We start from the raw sequence: 19,602 nt of genomic DNA on the forward strand, positions 1-19,602 counted from the left end.
TGAATATACCAAAAAGTGTCACAATTCCGTACAGCTCACCCTACTTTAAATGACACTCAATGCAAGATGTTTTTTTTTTTTTAATTAATGTGCAAAAATATACATTGAAATTAAATTAACAACATAAAAAACTCACACTGTCAATATTCAGAAATCACACAAGTGGTTTAAATTATTAGTATTAAGGCAGCCTGGGTGTAAATGCAAAATTAAATTAACAACTCATTAAATCTCTTCATAATTACATTAGTCAAACCTGAAATGTTTGTTTCCAGTCTGCTTGTTTACAGTGTCAAAACAAAGTCAAAACCAAAAAATATCATGCTAAGGCCTCTATTGCAAAATTATCAAACTGTGCAAGTTCAAAAGAACTTGTGCCTATGGCCGCCCATCCATTTCGTGGCTCCCAGAGCACTGCATTCTTCCACAGGGGATATCCGTTGAGATCTGCTGACGCATAGTTTCCCTGAAAACAGAATAAATGACATATCAGCACAAGTACAAATCTGACAGTGTGGCAAAATGAGATTCAAGACACAACGGATTAACCTGAAATAGAGGGAAGGCTCAGCAATAAATATATTTAGGGACATTCCTATATATAATTCAACAAACCTTGACTGTAAGGGTGAGTGTGTACCATACACGTGCTCTAGTTCCAGACTGGCCCTCAGCAAGAACTGTCATTCCACCTGTTCGATCAAAGGATTTGTAAATATAACCTGGCTTAGTCAAACTTATAGCAGTAGGGAAAATAGAATAGAAGCAAAAAAACAAGGCTTTTATTATTCAGATGCTTACTGAGGTCATTTGTGATTTTGTAGGTGCCATCTGCATACACCCAGAAAAAGATTCCCCTGGTGCTTCGGACGACACCTCCACCTTTGTTCACTCTGACAGCAATGAAGACTCCACCGGTGTGCTCAGCTTCCATGTACACATCACATGACACCATCAAGTCATGCCTGACAATTGTAAGTACATCAAATTATGTAAAATATTATATATTTCTTATGTACACTTCTTTCAAAAGTTTTGGGTCAGTACAACCTTTTGTTTTTAAAACAAGTAACTTTGTTAAAAATGCAGAAGTTTTTGTAATATTGTGAAATATTATTACAATTTAAAATAATTTTAATATATTTTAAAATGCCATTTATTCTTGTGATTTCAAAGCTGAATTTTCAGCATCATTACTCCAGTCCTCAGTGTCACATGATCCCTCAGAAATCATTCTAATATGCTGATTTTGTGCTTTAGAACATACCTTATTATCAATATTAAAAACAGTGCTACTTAATGCTTTTGTTGAAACCATATAACATTTTCATGATTCTTTGATGAATAGAAAGTTCAAAAGAGCAGCATTTATTTAAAATAAAAAAATGTTTAACATTATAAACATCTTTACTGTGTGTTTCAATAAATCAAATGTATCCTTGCTGAACAAAAGTATTTTACAAACTCTAACTGACCTCAAGCTTTTGAATGGCAGTGTATATAATAGTCATATGCACACCATATTGAACACTGCTGCACTTACCATTTATAATCACCAATAACACTTATTGTCTGATCAGCATCTGCAACCCAGGTCACCGGACGCTGAGTGACCACTTGTCGCAGAGTGGAAACATGAGGGCCAGGATCCGTTAGGTTAGTGAAATATTCAAAAACCCCCGTCTGATCTGCAAAGTTTGGAGCTTCTGAGAAATATGGAGTCCCAGCTGGGAGACAGGAAGCCAAGGTTGTTAGATTTGCACACAAAAGTATGTGAAAAGTATTAGAATAACTATTAAATGAAGGAAAAAATACAAATGAAGCTACTTACAGACATCAAAATTATCTTTGTATGATTTAGGAAAGGGAGCAGAAGGTGGAGGATCCGGGTAACTCCCTCTCTGACCGTTTGTTACAGTAGTAAATGTATAAATCTCATCAACATCAAGCTCTATGCTGAAAGACCCCTTAGTTACCTACAGCATTCACAGTTCAGAAAAATAAATTTATTGAACCTATCATTTGTTTGAACATTATCAAAATGCTTTCTTATATTAACAAGGTTTTATCATACAAAAAAATCCTTCACTTTCCTGATTTTATGTATATACTTACTTTAATAGGCTTGAGATTTTGGAAAAGGACTGTCTTGTTTGTCTTGAAATCGAACTTTGAATGCCACACCTGCAGCTCACTGACTGAGGCCTGTTAAAAAAGGTTATTCCATATACTTAAGTAAAGTTCAAGTCATTTTATCCATTATAAACTCATTTAAACCACATAAAAACACTTACAAAAGTCCCTTTCAGATGGAATGTTACATTCTGGGCAGTGACGTTATAGGGAAGCAGAGGAGGTCTTATACACACCGAGTGATCATGGGTCTAAAACAGAAAAGTAAAACAGTGTATAATAGTTTAAATAACGTGTTTACATACACAGTAAAGACCATTAGAAGAATATATGTACAGTACACTACCGTTCAAAAGCTTGGGGTCAGTATGATTTTTTTTTAATGCTTTTATTCATCAAGCATACATTAGATTGATTAAAAGAGACAGTAAAGACATAACATTGCAAAAGATTTCTACTTCAAATAAATGCTGAATTCTTAAAAACATATTAAAAAACTAATGTCATGCTAATCATTTAGAACGTCAATTTCAAAAGTCTCACCATAGTTTCAGTGATTATTGTTAGACTTCCTTTCCCATCAGTCAGTGCAACATAGCTTCCACCATGTGCGAAGTGTCCCACTGTCTGCAGGTACGTCCAGCCAGGTTCCGTAAACTGAGTAGTGTGAGCTTATAGAATTTTATAAATTAAATACTTTGATAGTCGTATCACACATTATCTATATGACTTTACATGATGATATAATATACCTGTTATCCAAATAGGGGACTCAGCAACATAATTTCCACTCCATGGCTCATTTGCAGTCATTAGTCCATCCCTTCCAAAGGGAAGTTCCTCATAATAACTAGCAACAAGGTTCCAAGATATGGTCCTAAACGTGAACACAAACCATTTGTCTCATCATGTTATCTGCGTGAATTCAACGTATGAGAGTTTGCATTGCAAATTGAGAAATGCTACATGATTCAGAGTTGTCATACGCTGTCATTTTTCCGTTGACGTAGTTCTGGTTAAGAATTCGGGCCCAGCAGCCTCCGCCAACATTGTCATTAAAGGTACTGTAGTCTTCAGAGGACCACAATTTCTTGCCAGTCTTCAGGGCTGCAGGCACAGTGTTGGTGCCAGGATAATGAACCCTGTTAGTTAAATAGTTAAAAAATCAGGATCTCACATTACCACTCTTTAAACGTATATACATGTCATGCTAGTGTATTTCATATTTAAAAACAGGGTACGTACAGTTTAATAAGGAAATAAATCATCATACCCTAAGATTTCAACAGCATCCTGTAGCTCTTTGTCATTATTTACAACAGAGGTGATCGGCTCCCATAAGTTATCACTGGCAATGATTTTAACTCTCTCCAGACCACTTTTATTCAGTGTATACCGCAAAAGCTGGCAAACATAGCAGAGAAAGAAACTATACAAAGTCATTTTTTTTATACAAGGTCATTCACTGAAACTTAAGTTTCAGGTGCTGTATATGCAGTAATAAACTGATGTAACAGTCAAATGGAAAAGCGAAAACAACACCGTAACAATAAAACACACATTGTTTAGGGTCAGTACAATTTTTAAATGTTCTTTGAAGAATTATGCTCACCTAGGCTGCATTTATTTGATCAAATACAGAGTACAAACAGTAATACTGTGAAAGATTATTTCAATTTAAATGTTTTCTATTGTAATATTTGAAAAATGAATTTATTCCTGTTCAAAGCTGAATTTTCAGCATCATTACAGTTTTCAGTGTCACATGATCCTTCAGAAATAATTCTAATATGCTGATTTGGTGCTCAAGAAACATTTCCCACTATTCTTTTTGTTAAAACTGTGATTTTTTTTTTCCCGCAAATTAAATCTTTTTTTTTTTTTTTATATATATATAATTTAATCCAAAGTACAGCAAAAACAACAATTTAAAAGAATGGATTTCTATCTGAATATATTTTAAAATGTAATTTAATCTTGTGATTTCAAAGCTGAATTTTTAGCATCATTACTCCAGTCACATGATCCTTCAGAAATCATTCTAATATTTGCTGCAGAAAAAAAAACAAAAACAAAAAAAAACATTAGAATGATTCTGAAGGATCATGTGACAGTAAAGACTGGAGTAATGATGATGAAAATTTAGCTCTGATCACAGGAATAAATTACATTTTAAAATATATTCAAATAAAAAGCAGTTATTTTAAATAGTAAAAATATTTCACTATATGAATGCTTTTGCTGTATTTTAGATCAAATAAAAACAGTCTTAGTGAGCAGAAGAGAACATTAAAACTAAAGTGTGTGTGTGTGTGTAAATATATATATATATATATATATATATATGTGTGTGTGTGTGTATATATATATATGTGTGTGTGTGTGTATATATATATATATATATATATATATATATATATATATATATATATATATATATATATATATATATATATATATATGACCCTCAACCACAAAACCAGTAATAAGTTGCATGGGTATATTTGTAGCAATAGCCAACAATTCATTGTATGCGTCAAAATTATAGATTTTTCTTTTAAGACCATGTTCCATTAAGATATTTTGTAAATTTCCTACTGTAAGAAAATATCAAAATTTAATTTTTGATTAGTAATATGCATTGCGAAGAACTTCATTTGGGCAACTTTAAAGGTGATTTAGATTTTTTTTTAATTTTTCAGCTTTCAGGTGATGTATGGTGATGCAGTTTTAAAAAAATGCACCTTTATGACTGGTTTTATGGTCCAGGGTCTCTCTCTCTCTCTCTCTCTCTCTCTCTCTGTATATATATATTGACTGACAGTACTTACCTTTATGTATTTACTGTCAAACTTCCTTTCATTCCATATCTGTGGAGAAAACAAAACAGATCAGTTCAGTTTAATGAGGAATACGGCCACAGAAAAACTGAAAGTTTATTGGAATAGATGAGATTCATTCACCCCAACATAATCAATATCCAAATCATGGTATTGCTTGGCTCCTAGAATCCATGACACCACATAGGAAACAGTGATATCAGGGAAATCATATGGCCAGTTTTCACCATTTCCAACCCATCCTGGAAAAGCCCATGGTAGACCTGTTAAAAAATAAATTATAAATTGTGAAAAACACTAATTGAATGCATTATGCATGTTTGCACTGTTTGATGCTATTTTTTCACCTATGAGAGTGATATTTGGATTCCTCTTCTTGGCTTCCCTCATAAGCCACCATTCATATCCTCTAAAATAATTCTCATCATCTTCGTAGTGCATATGTGAGGGCTCAGTTCCATCTGTAAATGATTACATTAAATAGGTTATTTAGATAATACAAACACACAATGACTGCGCATAAATTTAAAAAGTGAAAGTTCTCTATGCACCTGTGGTCTGAGCATCGCCTCCAATTTCAACCTTCAGGATTTGTAATGAGGCTCCAAACTTAGGCTGTTAGACACATATTGACATGTATACAATCTGTAGTATTTAATGTAAATATAGATTTTTTTTTCTAACATAACATGTAGTCTGATCACATTCCTAAGCAAACACACCTTGAATAGATAGTCTAGTATCTGACTCCGATATGGTTCAGCATAATTGACGAGCAAACGCGAGGTCGCCTGTAAAAAGACGTTTATAACACATTGGTTTGTTATTGTTATGCAGACGTTAGGGTTTTCTGTTAACAGTTTCACTCACTAAGCACTTCAGAAACTGCAAAAAGGAAGCGCACTAAAGTAAAAGACTCACCCCACCGCCGCTTAAACCACCAATACCATCAAACGATCGTCCTAATCCAGGTCTATCATCCAAATCGTAATCTTCGCCTAAACAAACAATGATATAGAGAAAAACACTCAAAAACACACCACAATGATTTCTTTTGGTCATTCTAACTCCTGCGTTCCTGCAACCTTATCAGCTGACTTGCATGTTCCGCAATAGGCGGTGCTGTGAGCTGAATCACGCCTATAACCACGCCCCCCGCAAGCGTCTCCAGTCACAGTGGCTCTGCGTCACATACAGGGGCGTGGTTTATTTTGACTGCGTAAACACAGTAAAAAATATAGGGGAAAACGAATACAGTTTTATTGTATTGCCTGCGTTTAGAAAGGAGTCATACTTGCTATGCTATGCTGTACATTTACATTTTCATATCAATATACATATTTTATTTTAGGCCTGTAAGATAACAATACAATACTTGTTTTTAAGGATTTTAAAAAATAGTTTTTTTAATTATTATTATTTTTTTTTATGTGAAGATTAATTTGCAATAAATCTTGAATAATTTTGTTTAAAAAAAATAATGTTTAATTATTGTTGCCATGTTTCCCGGTGCTGTGCACTAAAAAAAAAAAAAAAAAAAAAACTGACAAAAACTAATCTTTTATTAGGAAATATTTCAGATTTTTTCATTTTCGTTTCTCTTGTCAAACATTTCAAATAAATAGCTAATGTTTTAGTCTTAGTTTTAGTTACCAGTGTGCAAAATCCCTTTAATTAATAAAAGACATCGTCTTCCAGGAAGTGACATAATTTTGGTGGGAAAGCAACAATCAACAATTTCAGCGTCTGTAAGTATTCGCAATAGATTCCTGCGATGTTTTTTCACTGTAAAGCAAACATACATTTAAAAAATGCTTAAAAAAGCATGTTGACTTAATCATATTGGCATCCCTAACTGTTGTTTTGTGGTTGGTTTTATAGAGGTTTAGAAAACAGAGAAGTCATGCTGTTCTATGATGAATGTTTATTTTGGGCTCACAAAATAAGCTTTTGAGCTTTTTTGATTAAAATTGGTCAGAAGAGAAAATTTATATAAAAGAATCCTTGATGTCAGATGATGGCTTACAACCAAATATTGGAATTCTGTATAAGTGTGGTCAATTTTGATGAAAAACAAAACAAAACACAACAAAAAACATACATAAATATATATACACCGCCTATTAAAATCTAATAGCTGTTTGAAAGTGTACCTAGCCCATGAACATTGGGGATGTCTGTTAAAATATATATATTTTTTATTTCCTTTCTGTATTTCTGTAGGCCATTGTTAAAGGCATCATTATCTCTGGCATTGTGAAGGAGCCGTGTGGTCTTTCCTCAATTTTTTTTGGAAACAATTTCACAGAGGAGAAAAGCATTGCCTAAATTTGATATTCGTTTTCTTTCTTTGATAGTATCCACACAGAACATGTCATCTTTCATAACCCATTTCATTTTTCAGTCTACGTTTTCATTGCGAGTCAGATGCGAAGGGGTTTCTCATAGATGGTATGAATTTTCTCAGATTTGTGGAGCTGCCAAGTTAGCTTTACAGACTACTTTATTTACAGCGTTCTCCTGCAGAGGCTTATAATACAATTGGATGCATACATTGATTACTTATATTTGATTTTTTAACTTCTACAATCTGTACCTCATTTATCAGTCTGCTCTGGGGGAAGGAACAGCAAGGTCATCAGAGATAGGATTTTGGCTTATTGATTGATGGTTTGATATCTTAGAAATATGAGCTTCTATCTGATAACAATGTAGGAAGGAAAATAGCTGTACAATGTCAAAGTTTTATTTTTAGAGATGATCTGTTTTATTATTATATATATTTTTTTAGGTAGCAAAATGACACTAGCAATTGAAATGTTTAGTTGTTATAAAACGTAGTTGATTATAGCTATTTATATTTTATTGATTTATATTGTTAAGTGCATTACTGAAATACTGTTTGTGCAATCTTTAGTTACTAAACTCTAACAATGTTTTTTCTTTTCTAATATGTCTGAATATAGATTATCTGAGGTATGTTTATTCTTAAATTAATTCTTAAATTAATTGTTAATAAAACAATGCAAGATATGACCACAGGGGGGCAGAAGTGACTCACAATTCACAATTGATATATTTCCCACCTTTTTTTTTCTTTGTTTGTTTGTTCTTAGTAAGCCATTTACAAGCAATGTTACTGGGATTATGCAGACAATTCCATCAGCTTCCTTCAACCTCCATCTTCATTTTTATGATCAAAGATTGGTATCAAACTCTGTGATTACATCAGGGGTTCGTTTAATTGCTCAAACAATATTATCCTGCTGGGAATATCTGGAAGAAAGAAGATGACAAAAACTCATGTTGCATAAGCAAAGGGAAAGCATAATTATACAGTGATGATTTGGAAAGCAGTTTTTGGCAAACCCAAATTAAAACACCTCTAGATCATTGAGTAGGTTATATAATGGCTTATTTTTAAATTTAATTTAAATCTAATTTAATTGTATTCTATTTTTTATTTTGTTTTATTTACTTTTTTGTGTTCCCTTACATTTTAAAACATATAAATGCCATATATTTCATACTTTCATATCAGCACACTTTTCAAGCAATAAATGAATGAATGAATAAATAAAAATATACAGAACAAAAATAAATCATTAAAAAATGCTCTGAAAAAAGCTCTAGCATCACATGTTTACAGATATCACTTGGTTTATCTAATGCAGTAAAATTCATACATTTTTCTTTATGCATTCACATGTATTCAGAATTTCCCAGAACGTCACTAAACCTCAGATTTGTTGGGTGTGAATGTCTATATTATTTCAGAATGTTACCTTGTTGAGGTGAGGAGGTTTTAGAGGGCGTCTGTTTATGTCTCATCTATTTGACAGCATAGTGCAAAAATAAAAAGCCTCTGCCATGTAATTTTAGCAGCATGAAAGTGTACGTGGCTCTTAAATCACTGCCGTGACCTCGGTTGCATCCGTTCTTTTCCTCTCTTTTTTTTAGTGTTTTATTCTTTCTGTGTGCCCTTTTCAAATGTTAATGGCAACACGGTTGCAGAAGAAAGCAGGTTATTCTTTATTCCAGAGAGAGCCAACTTGATCTCTTTGACCATTTCAAGTCAGACATTGATGCATTATACAGTTGGTCAACAATTTATTGCCTGACCCTGTATGCAAGTAATGTGAGGTGTGTGTGTATGGGTGTGTGTGAGAGAGAGAGGCCACTTGAAATATGAATAAATGTTTTAATGTCAGCCTGACATCTTTTCTGTGTTCGCATTGCCACTTATTTGTCTTTTTTATTCTCCTCGAATATGGTTATGTATTCCTGCCACATATTTGCCTTTGGGTTGTCACCTTTTTGTACTCCTACATGGATACAGCTTTGAAAGACCGACCCTTATCTCCTTCTTTGACTCTGTGGAGCACAATTGAATGTGGACAGTAGAAAAAGGCTATGTATAAAGATGTCACACAAACTCCCTCCTACATTTTTATTATATGCATATGAGTAATCTGTTTGACTTGTGAAATTACGTTGTATTAAGCATTAGGAAACTATAGGAAGTGCATAGGAGTCCATACAAGAGTCTATGTCTTGGTTGAGGGATCTGGTCATGTCCCTCTTGTTTTCCCTACAGAGCATAGGATGTGACTGGAATATCTTTAGAATGGATGGGTAGATGCATAGAGAATTGCAAGAGGTGTGCCGTATGCTATTGTTTATTCACTGAAGTACTTGATTCTGATTGGTTGATGGCAGCATTCAGCAGTCACATATTTCCTAATATTTACTGTCACCCATGGAAACACTGTATGCATGGCCATAATCAGGGTTTGAAAATTAGTGAGGTCTGGTGCGGGGTTTGCCTAATATATATGTGTACTGTGTGTAATAATTAGGTATATATAAATGCGTATATATGTGTGTATATATATATATTTATATATATACACACACACATATACACATATATAAATATATATATATATATATATATAGAAGAGAAATATGTTATTTATGTACAAAATATTTTTATTTATCTATAATATAAATTATATAAAAAAAGTAATAAATACATATACTTTTATTAATTCTTAAATATATACATGAATGTGTTTTTATATATACGTAATAATTACAAATAGTACACACACATATATTAGGCAAACTTAAACTTTTATAATTGTATTTACAAATAAACACTAAACACTTTAAAACAGACATACATGTAGATGTTTATGAAAGATGATTTCTCTTTTTTTGGAGGGATAAGCATTGTTAAATTGTATCATATTTACTCCAGCAAAATATGAAGAGTTTATCTGGAAATATAGAACTCTGTTTTAACAATTTTCAAAAATTAAAAAAAAGTGCATTCCAATTAATCTCAGTCAAACTACTGTTATTTTGATAGTAAAAATAGTAAAAATAACTAATACAACTAAAAAACACAATAAATACATGGTAACATAATAAAAAACATGATTTTTAGAGTTATCTGTTTTTGCAAATAAACTCTTTGTATGTAAATACTTCACTATAGGTTAGGAGTGGATAATTTTATCAGCTTTTTATTAACCATGTTGCTGTTATAGTTTTCATTAATAACCATTGATATATAGATGATAACTTCGTCTTGTGCTCTTATGAATGTTTTTAGCATGATTTTGTGATAATTTAATTATTATACTGAATGAAATAGCATAGACTTCTTCATGGCTTGTGTTTTCATATTTTATTTCATTCTCACAACTTACAAATCTGTGTGCTAGTGTTAAAATGCTGTTTTTAGCGTTGATAATGTTTCTGACAGATAATATTGTGGTGTTTTTGTTTTTTTTTTGCATTTGCATTTGCCTTACTGAATGTCAGCAATAACCTGTCTGTAGGCTTTTTTGATTACTGTTATTTTAAGTGCTGGAAATGCATTGTTGCCAGGTATTGCTATGGAAACAGAAAAATGAATAGAAAAAGAACCCAAAATTTGTTCAAATCTTTAGTAAGTAAGACCCTAAGCCGCAACTTTCCACTTTATAAAATTTTTAAAGCATCAAATTAAGTGGAAAAGACAAGTCCAAAGACGCATATAATAGTTGGATCTGGCAACATGGCAGAGGCATTTACGAGTTGGGAATTGTGGGAGTTTTTTTTTTTTTTTTTTTTGTAGTATTTTGAATTAGAATTTTTTTTTTGTTTCAAGTTCTGTTTCATGTTACTCTTAGTTAAAGTTTTAGTAGTATTTTTGTCATTTTTTTATTATTTTGTGTTGTTTTAAAATATGTAAATATATAGATTTTGCTGTTTTCTTTATTAAATTGTAGTTTTTGGTTTGTTTTTTATATTTGTATTTTATTTCAGTTAATATTTATTTCAAGTAACAACGTTTTTTTGGTTTTATTTAACTAATGACCCAGAGTAAGATGTTTTTATTTAATTTTTGAAGCTAAATACATTTAATTGTTATATATTCTAACATACATTCTCGTACAGTACTAGTGTGTGTGGAATGTGCAACTTAGCTACTTTTATTGTAAATGAAAAAAAAACAATATATATATATATATATATATATATATATATATATATATATATATATATATATATATATATATATATATATATATATATATATATATATATATATATATATATATAAAAAAAACGTATATATATATATACTTCAGTAAATTTACCATCAGTACAGATTCTGCCTCAATTGATCCATCCCAAACAGGTTGATTGACAGGCATTCTGACCAATCATAACACCGACAAACAAATCAGACAGGAGAATAGTTTAAGTTCAGTGACTTAAAATTGAAAAATTGTGTGTATTGACGTCTTTCCGTGGTTGCTTTTTTCGTGCTTTAAGTAAAGAAGAAAAGACAATCGGTTCACATGTTGATTGATCTAATGAGGCAATACAGTGATCCATCAGGACACATTAAAGAGCCACAAAATGGTATTTATTGTTTGAATTTCTTAAAAAAATGACATTTTAAAGCTGAGACCTTGTTTCATACCAGAAGTAACCTGCCCTGTCTTACCTTTTGCTGTTTTGTCAGTCTCCTCTTTGCTCCGCGATGGATGTGTAGTTTGAGAGCGGCATTGTTTAACTAAGGAGGGCGGTTTTTTGCGACAGGTCAAATTGCGTCCACCATATTTTCTCAGTGACATTTTTCCAACTTGAACACTCTAGGCTTAAAGAAAGTTCAGAATTTACCACTTGTAATTATGAGTTTGTTGAACTGGCGCTACTTATTACATACGCAGCAGACGCCATCTTGTATCTTAGATATCAAATGTAGAAAAAATGACACTTCAGTGTGCCCGTTGTGTTGTTAGAAAGATTGTTTTGTGCCTTTTCAGTATTTATAGTGCTGGATAATGTACCGTCAGCCAGTCATTATCGCAAAATACACCCTGACAGTCATCACAACCCTGACGCTTAGCCGAGGAGTTGGGTCCATGTATCATTACATAATGTTCAAGCAAACAAGTGACATAAAGCAGAGACACCCGGCTATATTCTGATGTTGTTCTGTGTCTTTAAATGCTTTCTTTAAACTTGGGGGTGGTTTGAAAGATGGCAGACAGAAGATTCTTTAGACGTGTTCTAACCACCTTTACATCATGGTTCGAAGGGTTACTGCGATAATCTTCTTACCACGACAGTGTATCCATGTTTGTGAAAACATTTCAATGTCCTGAAATGAATGAATCCGCTCCCTAGCCTTCCAGAAGCAATCACTTAAAGCGTAGGCCGTGTATTTCATTGGTTGGGTTGCAGAAAACACAAAGACTGCAAAAAAGGTCATTCATCTTGATTAAATATACATTGGCAGCAGGTCAGGGCTGCAGAAGGGATTCAGATTTAAACGGCACCGCTTCAGAAATTAATTTGATAGCTTCTGGTGTTTATGTGAGTCTTTGTGTGGGGTGTGTACATGTGTGCAGCTTTTGTGTGTGTGTGTATGCACATTTGTGTATTTCATTCAAGAATAGTCATGGCTTCTTTCATTACTGAAGTGGACCTGACTGCATTCATCTCTGTGTAAGGCTGACAGCCTTGAGTGTTTATGACTCTGGAGGCACCATCAAGCCACAAACCTCGCTTCCTCTTTTGCCTCTCGGAGAGTTTTCACGCCATTTTAGCAGAAATTTTGTGTGTTGTTTTGAAAAGTAACCTCTGTAAAAGTCATTAAATAAGGTGCTGAGATTAAGTTAGCACCAACATTGACGCTGAATTTTATTTTAGATTTATTTTCTATTTTATTTATTTTTTTTGCTACAAAAAGCTATTGGACATTTACACTGTTATGGCTCAGTGGGGCATGTTGTCACAATGGAAACCACCATCAAACAGACAATTCTAGAATATGTAGCAAATTGGAACATTTTAACAGTTATGAAATAATAGAAAATAAGTAAAAATAATTTATGGAAAATCAGAAATTGGAGATGTAACAGGAAAATTTTAAACTATTGTTTTGTATGAAATTAAAATTACATTAAAACTTAACAACTTGCTCCAATAAAAATTTAACAAATAGCTTGACCTTTTTTTTTTTTTTTTTTTTTTAATAATAACTGTTCTATATTTTATTTTAAAATATGGTAAAGCACATTTTTTTGCTTGATTTATTTATTCATTTATTTAGGAATAGTAGTGGACATCTTTTTCTGGTGTTAAATGATTTTTGTGGTATGTGTTGAATTTTTAATCTTTGTTTAATGAACATAATCAACATATTTATGTCCTTGATCTTGATGTGCCAAAGACCGTCTTGGCGCATATTTGCAGAATAATTGATTTTCAGGGTTTTGGATGGCATTGCCTAGTTTTGCTTTTCCAAAGACATGAACTGTGATGGATAGTTTGCCTCTGAAAATTGCTTGAACTTAAAGTTCCACCTCCAGCCTTCTGCCAAGAGGGATATTCCATTGGGATATTCTATCAGAATACCCCTCAGTGATCATGATTACGTAAATCATTTTACAACCCAGTGCGATTATATAAACGTGCCATGAATACATATCGAGAAATCTGAATCAGTGTGATCAGTCTAGTTTAGAGGAAAGTATTAAATTATGTATCATTTAAAGCACTTTTGGCTTTAAACGGATACTTTAACCTGCTTCTACTTTTAAACTTCTGTTGAGTATTTGTAATGTGCCATAAGAAATCCATATGGCATAAAAACTAATCATTACATCAGTATTTTGAATGAAGTTCAGGGAGTAAAACTCCCTTATGTAACGCTTGAATGCGCAGCACAGAATGCAATACATATTTGTATCTACAGATCGTTTTATGAGAGGCAGACTTCCAATTTACAGATGGCTTATGGAAAGCGGATGCAAGTTTTTCTATCAATAAATTATGATACCTGGATAAAAAGAGATGAGCATAAGACGTGGCCAAGCTGGAGTGTTTACTATGGACAGGATTAACCACCCATCACCAGTCATTTATCGGCTCTTTAGGATCTCAAAGAGGATCATTAAAAGAAAACAGCATGGCTTGGCATGGCCTTGTATTGGCATTTCCTATTTAACAATAATCTATATGCTTATCTCCGCTCCCTCGTGACCTTAACATGTTGTGAATCCAAAGGAGGTGTATTGACCTGTGCTGTAAGGAGAAATGCAAGCTTTTAATCCTCTCTTTATCTCTCTCTTCTGCAGTGAGGTTTGGGTATAAACTAAAATTCTACACTATGTTAAGAGGTAAACAAATTGTGTTTAAAAAAAAAAAAGTTTACACAATAAAAGCTATGGAAGCCTGTTTCCACCACAGAATTAAAAAAACAAAACAAAACAAAAAAAAAAAAAAACAAAGGTAATTGACTTTTTGTCTCACAGTTCTGACTTTTTTCTTAGAATTGTGTGATTATAAACTCGCACTTCTGACTTCTCAGAATTGCAAGATATAAACTCTCAATTCCAAGTTATAAAGGTAGAATTGCGAGATTCTACTAATAGACCTACCAAACTTTGTGTAAAAATAAAAATGCTGCTAGCTTTCTAAAGTCATTTTTGCTCCCCTCTAATTTGGCTCTGAATCTCAGGTGAAAGTTGTCATTTTGACCCCTCTCTACAAAATAGTGGATTACTCAGTAAATATACATTTAATATTTTGGCTTTCATCACTATTTATGTTTGTCTTTCTACAGAAAATATATGAACAAAATCTATGAAGACTGATATAAAGATGAAATTGCGAGGAAATAACAATTATGAGAAAAAAAAGTCAGAATAATGAGGAAAAAAGTCTGAATTGTGAAATAAAAGTCAAAATTGTGAGTTTATTATGGCTGTCAAACAGTTAATCGCAATTAATTGCATCCAAAATAAAAGATTATATTTACAGTGTATATATACATTAAATATACTGTGTATATTTATTATGTGTATAAATACCCACACATAGATTTTTATATAAAATATTTATATGTAATCTAAATTACATACGAGAATAAATGTACATTTAATTTTTTTTTTAATATATACATGTATGTGTGTGTATATTTATATTTATATATATAGAGAGAGAGAGAGAGAGATAAATTGCATGATGTAAACTCTCAATTGCAAAATACAAAAAAAGGAATTGTGAGATAAAAAGTGGCAATACCTTCTTTTTTTATTTTTTATTCAGTGGCAGAAATGGGCTTGCATAAAAAATAGATTCCAATTCTTTACAGAACAACCTTTACAGTTTAAAACCGTTCTAATTTACAGAAAGGCTTTGAGTTTGAGCTAAATTATTAGACTAAATTATGCATATATTAACAGTGTAAAAAAATATCCTGTTGTTTTTACAAAAGAAAAAAGAAAAAAACTGGCAGCTGTGGTTGCCAGAAAAATGCTGTAAAAATGCAGTCAAAATGGAAACAGCTTTGCAGAATAACCTGTAAATGTTTGCAGTTTAAAATGGTTGTAATTGAAAAAGTTTTTGTTTGTGCTAAAATATTAGACTAAGTTGTGTATAGGTAAACAAATACGAAAAGATCTTGTTGTTTTCACAGAAAACTGGCAGCTGTGGTTTAAAACTGTTTACAAAAACAAACAATATAAATAAAAAAATTAACAGACCATTTTTTGTGAGTTAGCATAACCATTTTGCTTTTAAACTCTTATTTTATACTGACAACCAAAATAAAAACAAGAGAATAAAGAAGGTTATCAAAAGTAGCTATTCCACACACTGGAGTAAAAGCTAATGCATAGAAGGTGCTCAGTGTCATAGACACATACAGACATCAGTGTAACATAAAAACCTAATGTGCATAACTAATATATAAAAAAACAGGCTTTAAGATTTTGTTCATATATTTTCTGTAGAAAGACAAACATAAATAGTGATGAAAGCCAAAATATTAATGTCTATTTACTGAGTAATCCACTATTTTGTAGAGAGGGGTCAAAATAACAACTTTCACATGAGATTCGGACCCAAATTAGAGGGGAACAAAAATGACTTTAGAAAGCTAGCAGCATCATTTTTATTTTTACACAGAGATTGGTAGGTCTATTAGTAGAATCTGTTGACTTTAGCAAGTTTTGTTCCATTATGTGGCAACAGTGAGTTGAAAATGGCAAAAAGGTTTTTTTTTTTTTTTTTTTTTTTTTTTTTTTTTTTGCCTCAAGTTTGCATGCCTGCATCTCAAGAAGTATTAAAGTTAAGATGAGACACTCCAAGGCATTCGTATAGTAAATATAAAAAGACTTTAATTAACCGGGCTAAGTCATGTAAATTGTTAAACGTGTAGACCTAAATGTGTACAGTTTAATTATTTACTCATGGAGCCACATTAAGTTCTCCATATCTCTGGGACTGAACCATTGAGGGCCTTTAAAATGATGATCCCAAAAAGAAAGTTTGTTAAGAACCAGAATCTAAAAGGATATTAAGATATCTTTAATACTTCTTGAATTACATGATTTACAGGCATGCGCTGTAGAAAAAAACTTAAAATAATTTGTTACCCCGCTGACTTAATTTTTTTTGTTTAGTCAACAAAAATATTCCAGTTGTCGCTTAAAGTAACATTATGTAACTTAAAATTTCGAGTTGAATAAATAGGGTAACAAATTATATTAAGTTGAAACAACTTTTGAAAGACTTGCACAATGCAAAAAAAACAAAAAACAAAAAAAAAACATAAGAAGTACTTTTTGGCATTTTTGAACTGTAATCATTGGCATATAATGAAACAAAAATGGCTGAAGTTAACAGATTTTACTAATAGACCTTTTAAAGTCTTTTTTAAAAATAAAGTAACGATACTGCCAGCTTTCTAAAAGTCCTTTTTACACCCCTCTAATTCGGAAAATTATCATTTTGACCCCCCCTCTACAAAATAGTAGATAACTCAGTAAATACACATCTGTGGCAATTATTATTTTGGCTTTCATCACTATTTATATTTGTCTTTCTACAGGAAAATTAACATAATCAAAAATCTCCGGTTGATTTGACATGGAATGACCCAACAGCTATTTACATGAAAAACCAAATGTGAAACGTCACATTCTGGGAATGACAGTTTGCATAATTTCATTGCAAATTCTAAGATGACTTGTTTTTTTGACAGTCAAAAAGTGTACATTTAACAGTATTTTACTGTCCACCGTATATAGTAAGGGAACTTACTGTTACCCACCTACAAGTTTTTCTCAAAGCATTTGTTTCTGTCAAAAGTAAAAAAAAAAAAAAATATCAGTGTATAAGCTCGCTGGGCATTTCTTAACCTTTACATCATAGGTCTGTTGTGATTGCCGCTTGACGAGGCTGTTTTGTAAGCTAAGATGTTGAAAAATAAAAAAATATCACGGCACCGCAGGAGGCAGCCAAAAAAAACAAACTGCCATTCGATTTCCTCTTATTTTTGTTATAAAGTGCTTCAGGAAATGAGGCAGATGATGCCTCAGGGGCACCACCGTCTAAAAGTGTACATATGGCCAGTGACAGAGCAGTGCAGACACTATTCAACCTTAACCCAGGGGTGTAAACACACAATGTGCCCCTGGACATAAAGTCTCGCCACACTCCGTATCTAGAAAAATGATGAAATATTATCTGTCAGGCGTTGAAGGAGACAGAAGAGTCTGTGTGGATATCAGGTTAGAAGTGGTTTCTTCAATGTACCGATGGAGTCTGCTGAGGATCAGACCTCTCAGTCAAACACACAATTTGTCACAGTAACACCAGGAAATGTGAATTTGATTGACATCGCTGAACCGTGCTTATGACAAGGACGGTTACAACTGACGTATGATTGGCAGTTTACACGGATGTATCATTCATCCGCAATAATTGAAAATAACAAAAACAAATAAACAGGAAACAATGCGACGCCACATGCTGTGCAGCAAGAATGAGATTTGATAGATGTTTAATGTGTATGCAAATGCACAAGAAAGACACACGCAGTAGTATCAGTGACATTATGCGTATATTGTTTAATTTTATATTTGATCATTTTTATATTTTTGTGGGTTTTATAAAGTTGTTGTTGTGTAACTTCCCAGAAAGTGTATTTCAAGAGAAACAAAGACTAGTTAAAATGCACTTTTTATTGTAAATATTTATTCTATTTTTTAATTTATAAATATTGTGGTCAAGAATATTATGAAGACTTTTTTGCAACTTTTATGTTTTACATATGTATGTTCTTTATCTATTATGATAGTATGTGCACTGAAGTCAAGGTATATGAAAATATATTTGATACACTTTTATTTTATGGTTACACCACTTGACAGTTTTTAAGCCATTAAAATGTTTGTTTTTGTTTAAAATACTGTAAATGTATTTAAAAATTAATTATGTTTCTCCATTCTACTACATACTTACACTGTAAAATAAACTACTTAAAATAAGTTGTTTCAACTTAAAGTGTTCATGCTGCCTTAAAATTTTAAGTTTAGTCAACATGAAATGTTAAGTTGTACTACATGAAAACATGGATATTTGAGTTGAGTAAACGTAAAATTTGTCTACTTTAAAAAGGCAGCACGAACACTTTGTTGAAACAACTTAACAAGTTGGGTTTTTTTACAGTGTTTATTTTATTTTATTTTTTAATAATTGTCTCTCCTTTTCAATATCTCAGACAACCAATATAGTATAATGCTAATATGGCATTACACGTTTAGTAGTTCTGGAAATGTCATTTTACATTTTTCCATTGTAAATTATAATGCTTGTTGTTTTGACTTCCAATAACTATACATTTAACAGTGTTTTACTGCAAATTATATTAAATGTTTTGATAGATTTATTAACTTTTACGTTTCAGATTAGGTTATGCATATCTGTTAGTTTCTTTATCTTCTTGCAGAGCTGTATGACTGATACAGTACTATGAGATCATAACAATAGTAGGCTTAATTTGTCCTGTACAATGAGCAGAGCTGTTGATGAGGTCAAATCATCAGAGCCGCTTGCTTTAAATTGCATTACGAATCAATATGAGACAGGCTGATGAATCAATGCTGCTACCAAAACAATAAAATTGTGTTAGCTTGTTGGCCGTTTTAAACTACTGTCATTTATCTTGCTAAAAGTATTGGCTGTTGCATGGGCTTTTTTTTTTTTTTTAATCTACATGGGATCAGAAAAAACTAAAATGAACATGCAAACAAACTAACAATAGTGTTTT

At 32.1% G+C, this 19,602-nt stretch overlaps 1 protein-coding gene and 1 long non-coding RNA gene across 2 annotated transcripts in view; one reads left to right on the top strand and one right to left on the bottom strand.

Moving 5' to 3' along the window:
- Positions 1-62: 62 nt before the first annotated feature.
- galcb (galactosylceramidase b) lies at positions 63-6,086 on the bottom strand. Its single transcript, XM_051133504.1, has 17 exons — positions 5,895-6,086; positions 5,696-5,764; positions 5,525-5,588; positions 5,321-5,434; positions 5,097-5,236; positions 4,965-5,003; positions 3,407-3,537; positions 3,120-3,275; positions 2,886-3,010; positions 2,677-2,804; positions 2,295-2,384; positions 2,116-2,205; positions 1,832-1,976; positions 1,544-1,727; positions 802-965; positions 616-692; positions 63-466 (listed from the first exon to the last, which is right to left on the bottom strand). Exons 1-17 carry the CDS (start codon positions 6,033-6,035, stop codon positions 320-322), a joined length of 2,004 nt encoding a protein of 667 aa, XP_050989461.1. The 5' UTR covers positions 6,036-6,086; the 3' UTR covers positions 63-319.
- Positions 6,087-6,682: 596 nt separating this feature from the next.
- The window catches only part of LOC127179785 (uncharacterized), a 78,733-nt gene continuing 65,813 nt past the window's right edge, over positions 6,683-19,602 (top strand). The window contains exon 1 of the long non-coding RNA XR_007829552.1: positions 6,683-6,721. This is a non-coding gene — a long non-coding RNA (uncharacterized LOC127179785). The remainder of the gene's footprint in view (positions 6,722-19,602) is intronic.

This window comes from Labeo rohita, chromosome 17 (assembly GCF_022985175.1).
Source record: "Labeo rohita strain BAU-BD-2019 chromosome 17, IGBB_LRoh.1.0, whole genome shotgun sequence".
NCBI lineage: Eukaryota > Metazoa > Chordata > Actinopteri > Cypriniformes > Cyprinidae > Labeo > Labeo rohita.